Genomic DNA, 6,122 nt, shown 5'->3' with positions numbered 1-6,122 from the left:
GACGTAAAGTAAATTAATTAACTAATTATAGGGATATAAAGTGTAGATTTGAAATTATAATTTAAGTAAGGGGCTGTTTGGCAGTTGCTGAATGATTTAGTGTATAATAGTTAAAAGGTCAGAATGGTTGAGAGGGTCAGAATGGTTAAGTGCTGAATGAAATAATGTTGTTTGGTAACTGTCCTCTGAATGATAATAAATTACCATTTTAACCCTCTCTAATAAATTATCATCAAGAATCATCTAAACCCTAAATTCTTGCCCTTGTTCCTGAACCTTTCGATTGGAGTTTCGTATCTGATGGATTAACTCCGGTGACCAGCCTGAACACAATCAAACGCCATGTTATCACTATGGTCGTTAAAATCTGCCGATTTCTTATAAGAGATATCAGTTTCGAGGTTCACAAAGAGCTCAGAGATAGGGAATGAATCTCTTGTGCGACGAAGCAAGGAACGAGAGGAAGAACGATTTCAAAGCATGATGGTTAGATTCGGCGGTGTCGAGGAAAGCACATACAAGGACCCAACCTTAAATACTCGCTGGTGGAGGCGGAGACGATGGAGGCGGAGGCTACCGGAGACGGGGACGACGACTGTGGAATAGAAGCGACGTGCGTGAAGAGAGGGGTTGGGAAGAAGGCGACACAGCAGCAACTCGGGAGAGGAGGCGAGATCGACTGGAAGGAGGGTGGGAGGAGACGAGATCGACTGGAAGGAGGAAGGAGGAAGGAGGAAGGAGGGCAAAAATGGAAGAAGACCCCTCTGAATCGTTGAGGGGAGCCCTAGCCCCTAAATGGTTAAGAGCCTTTTGTAACCATTAAGAGGTTCTTTTTTTGTTGCCAAACAACCTTTGCCTCTTAGCGATTAAGAGGTTGGCTCTTAATGTCACCATTAAGAGCCAAACAAACAGACCCTAAAAGTGAGGTAATGGTAGTATAAAGGGTATCTTGGTCATTTAGTATTTTAAGACATTAAGATTTTTATTAAATTTGCTTAATAAGATAGTATAGATGATAAAGATGTTCTCAAGTTTTTATAAAATAAAAATGTTCTCGTTTAAACCTCCATTTTTATAAACATATTCAAATACATGATACATATTAATCATACTAATATACCAAAATAGTGTGTACCACCCAAAACTTCTTTACTCGTTTTCTCCCAAACCCACACAAAACTATAAAAATAAGTTGGAGAGGAAAAAACAATAATATAAAGAAAGAAGGGTTTTATGGAGCAACGAGACCATGTTTTATGGAGTGGAGCAACAACGTACAACGGTTCTAGAACGGTTAACCCCAACTTCCCAAAGAACTCATCCATCCGCTTATGGAGTCGGGTCAACCCGCAGATATTGAAGTCGGTCGTACAAATTACTAACCACACGAATCCCATATATATTATTATTAGGTCTTTACATACCCAATGAGGAAAGCTTTCCAATTTCTCCATGCTTCATTTCCTCTTCGTCTCCGATATCATCATTGATCATGGCTTCAGGTTCAATTTGGATTTTCGATTAATTTTCACAAATTAGGATATTTTTTACACGATACATGAATATGTTATGTTTCAAAATTGTGGGTTGCTCGGTTTAATTGAAGACTCGTCCTTATTGATGTGGGATTTGGTGCATTATGATTGTTATTAACAAGTATTGGTCGAATTGCAGATTATGGTAAAAACATCGTGGCTGAGCTTGAATCAGCATCGCAGTTGAGGGCTGCAGGCTTCTTCATAACACGAAGGCCATGGCTTGGTAAACTTTAACTCAATGTTGTTATAAATGTTATGTTTTCTTATTCATAGTCATCGTTTGGATTTTGCCAAAAATTTTCTGTTTTATTATCACAGAAACTGTTTGCCTTCCATTCAAATTTAGGTGTTTTGGCTTTAATATCAATCAATTTCCCATATTTGTGGCAGTTTTGTCTACCTCATAAAGTGGAAGATAGACCAAACTGCGAAAAGGGAACGCAATGGAACAAACGACTTGCTATTAACTTTTGACAAATAATATAATTGAAAAATAAATCTTGGTCTTTGTCTATCTTGATGAGGAAGTGCAGAGTGATCATGGAACAACCTTAAATGGAAATGAGGAAACATGATTTAGGACAAAGTATATGTTACTTTTCTGACGCTTGCTTTTATCTATTTCAATGATTGCAGATTTATATGGGGTTAATGTAAGACCAGTAGCTCCTTTCGGTAGCACGTGTAGTAAACCAGTGGTTGACTCATCTCTGATACATAGATGCTTGCCAGATGAATTACTGTTTGAGGTATGATGACTGTCTGTGTTGCTTCATATATATGAGAATTCGTTGAAGCTAATTGCTAGTTTCTTATTCACTCAAGGCAGAAGTACTTGGTGTCCTTACTTCAATTACTTTGATGTATTTTATTGCCTATCATGTTGTTAGGTTTGAAGTCATAATCTAGCTACCCCTTTGGAGTTGGTATTTATGAGAGGAATCTAAAGGATCGGTATGTCTTATGCTAGGGAATATATAAAAATCAAACCAAATTAAACGAGAGCCGTATATCCCACTCAGAAATAAGGTGTTTTTTTTTGTTTTTGGGGGGGGGGGGAGGTTAACGCAAAAGTGTCCTTTACCCCAAAGAGTAGAGCAGCTTGTGAAAAAAGTGTAACTTCACCAAAAAGTGAAAAGAGAATTATATATATTTTCTGGAACAAGTTTAAGTGGTGTATATCACTAGATATAATGTAATAATTGTAAGGCATTATTTGGATGCCTGCTAGAGAATTGAATCATTAATGTTTGTCATAGCATGTTATAGGTGTAATATTTTTGTTTGGACGATACATTGTATTGTTATTTAACTTCAAGTTTTAAACTACTCTCCCAAGCTCTTTTTTATTTCATAAACTTCTGTCAAACAATGTATATAATAAACTACAAGTATTAAATCTTGGTAATTTTTATGTAGATTTTTGCTAGAATGACTCCGTACAACTTAGGGAAGGCAGCTTGTGTTTGTCGAAAATGGAGAAATACCATACGTAACCCTGTGTTTTGGCGCAATGCATGCTTAAAGGCATGGCAGGTATTTTTGTTATAAAATATGCAATGCTATTTTACCAAATTATCACTTGAAATACCCTAAAAATACATGCTCATTAAATTCCTTGAAGCTCTCTGGTGTGGTGGAAAATTACAAGCTTATGCAATGTAATTATGATTCCTCATGGAGGAAAATGTGGCTTTCGAGGCCAAGGGTCCGCATGGACGGTAAGTTGTGAATATCAGTAAATTATTTCGGTGCTATTATGTAGAATTATGATTACATACTTCAGACTTCTTAGTGTCATAAAAAGCTCAACATTCTATGTGGGGAAGAGGTTTGATGGGACTTTGCCATGCATTTTATATTCACCGAGGTTTACTCAAAATCTCAAAGTAGTTATCCTTTCCACTAAATTTTCAACTAGTTTGCAATGGGAGTTCTTTGTATTGGTCTAAGCAATTATCGGGTTCTCTCAATATTTCAACTATTGTCAACTTCTTACAAATGTTTTTGGCTCAGTAATTTAGATGAAATAAATGAAATCTCACATCTCATAAATAAATCCTTCCTTGATAATATTCTAAGGATGCCCTGCAATTAACTGATAATGTCGGGGTTGGATCCTTTGAATCTCTAATTGTCACACCCCACTAAAGCGGAAACACGAGGTGTAACAACTTAAGGGTTTCACAGCATAAGGTACAAGACAACACCAACCATAGTAAAGAAAGAAAATACAAAGGCTTACAATATGTCTTAAAATTACAACTTTTTCAAAAGGGAAATAACATGTTGACAAAAAGAAAACAATATGCTGCCACATGATGCCTTCCTATAATGCCAACCTTATTGATGAACACCTAAAAAGCATGCCGATGAAGAAGGTCAACTACTGAAAGAGTTGGTGAGTTCACAGGTTTTTAAAAGATAAATAAAAATTAACTCGAAAATTAGTTTAATCCGCACAATGGATAAGTAATTGGTAGTTTATAACGCACAAGGTAAATTGTATGCTTAAATGCTAAAGCCACGAGCCCACTACCAAACCTAATGACAGCACGCATGTTCTATCGTCAACATGAGTAAACGAAACAATAATTACGCACTCACGCATAGTGTGAGTGGGGTGTCAACCAAATAGCGCTATCCATAATTACCAACGGTTCAATAAATGAGTTAATAGGTAGTGTGAGAGAATACGGGGACTTTCTATCGCCAACATGAGTAAATGAAACAATAATTATGCACTCATGCACAGTGTGAGTGGGGTGTCAACCAAATAGCTCTATCCATAATTACCAATGGCTCAATAAATGAGTTAATAGGTAGTGTGAGAGAATACGGGACTTAAGTGCGATAGCAAAAGAAAACTCAGGCAAACTAACATAAGCATACATACCAAAGTGCAATAGCAATCAGAATAATTTAGCAGTTCGCGTAAATAGTGCAACCGGTGTGTAGTAATGGTAGCATGCTTTTCCCCCAAAAATACGAAAGTAGTAAAAAGGGGCTGTGAAAACTCACCGATATATGCAAATGACCGATTCCAAAAATCTACAGAATGCAAACCAAGGTCCGGTCCTACTTCGATCCTATGAAAAATAGCGCTACTAATGAGATTTCGAGCCTAGATCTTAAGGTTCCGACAATGCTTAATATTATAAAATGCCTTATGTAAAACTGAATTTTGTTTTGAGATATTATGTTATGGAAGAAAAAGAGAAAAAGAAAAAAAATAAAATAGCTTTTATTATCTTGATATTCTTATGAAAAAGAGGGATAAACAAATCTTTTTAAGCATGAAACCTCATTTTTATTTTTAAGTTCTGCTATTGAGATTTTTCTGTTATTTTATGCAACTCTTTATTTGCCTTTCAAATTTATTTAAGTCGGGGTTTTTACCCAAGTTAACATATCATGTTAGGAGACTTTTGGCATAGAAAGCATAAATTTTGAAGATGGATAGGTCCTTCAAGTAGGTCTCATAAGATCAGCTATCCAGAAGATTTAGTTGTTTGCGCACTTGTTTTATGTCGACTGTTTGGAGGTTGAAATCTTAATGTTTTTAGGTGAGACCACTTGGGTTTGAAAGCTGATACACAGAGTAAATTCAGAAGAAATTTCACCTTATTTGGTTAAGTATTTTAGAAGTTATGGTCCTCCAAAGTTATTGGTTGGAATCTGTCAGATTGCTGTAGGAAATGATATTAAGAATGTGTGTTCTAACTCTTGATTCTTACACATCCTTTAGTTAGATCATGATTTATAAACTTTAAATCAAAATTATTATGATGAAAAACTAGATTAACCATCAAAACATGCATGCACCAAGATAAACGAAAGTATCTTGCCAAAAATTCTAAAAATGATCATCATATGTTGTTAATGAGAAATCTTTTGAAATCTAAGCCTTGGGCTCGATTTTTAGTACTTGAGTTATGAAATTTTTATCACATGCATGAGTTCAAAATTGGTATTTTACTCATCAAATGGCACTCAGTTCATATCTTTAATTTAAGTTCGATCATTGACAAGGTTCAAAGAAAGGGTGGGCTATTGATAATGGGGGATATAGAGAAAATGGTTATTCCTACATCACAACCTAAAAATCTTGACCTTGATGAGTATGAAAGATTTTTATGCTTTATTTTGAAACCAAAGTGATAGAAACTTGAATACACATTTGGATGCTAGTCAGAATTTCCAAATGTTCTTTCCTTGATCTTAACTTGGTTTGGTCATGGATTATCACCATCTTAGAACATCCAACATGTTTTTGGGTGAAAATCTACAAACATTAAGATTCTAGAAACAGTTTCTAGCAAGAACAAGTTTTAAAAGCAAAAAGGAAGGAGAAAAACACAAAATACGTAAAAATGAAAACTACAACTATGTGAGATGAGTTGTAAGACTCTTTAGGATGGATGCTTACCTTTCAAAACACCTTCTAATCCTTGAAAATGATGATTAGGGGCTGGATATTGGAGGAAGAATAGATTGAAAATGGAGAGGGATTTGCGAGAGTTTTAGAGAGAGTTTATTGAGAGAGAGGGGGGGTTAAAAACTCTTGGCTTGGAAATGGGAGAA

The 6,122-nt window shown here is 35.6% G+C and overlaps 1 protein-coding gene across 1 annotated transcript in view; it reads left to right on the top strand.

The window, feature by feature from the left end:
* The first annotated feature begins 1,311 nt into the window (after positions 1 to 1,311).
* LOC112514034 (F-box protein 7) overlaps positions 1,312 to 6,122 on the top strand; it is a 12,382-nt gene continuing 7,571 nt past the window's right edge. The window contains exons 1-5 of the mRNA XM_025120320.1: positions 1,312 to 1,502; positions 1,675 to 1,761; positions 2,175 to 2,287; positions 2,958 to 3,074; positions 3,163 to 3,259. Of these exons, the coding sequence (XP_024976088.1) occupies positions 1,493 to 1,502; positions 1,675 to 1,761; positions 2,175 to 2,287; positions 2,958 to 3,074; positions 3,163 to 3,259 (424 nt within the window). The 5' untranslated portion in view covers positions 1,312 to 1,492. The remainder of the gene's footprint in view (positions 1,503 to 1,674; positions 1,762 to 2,174; positions 2,288 to 2,957; positions 3,075 to 3,162; positions 3,260 to 6,122) is intronic.

Source organism: Cynara cardunculus, assembly GCF_001531365.2.
Source record: "Cynara cardunculus var. scolymus isolate 2C chromosome LG 6, CcrdV1, whole genome shotgun sequence".
Lineage (NCBI taxonomy): Eukaryota > Viridiplantae > Streptophyta > Magnoliopsida > Asterales > Asteraceae > Cynara > Cynara cardunculus.
This window is presented reverse-complemented; position numbering and strand designations above follow the sequence as displayed.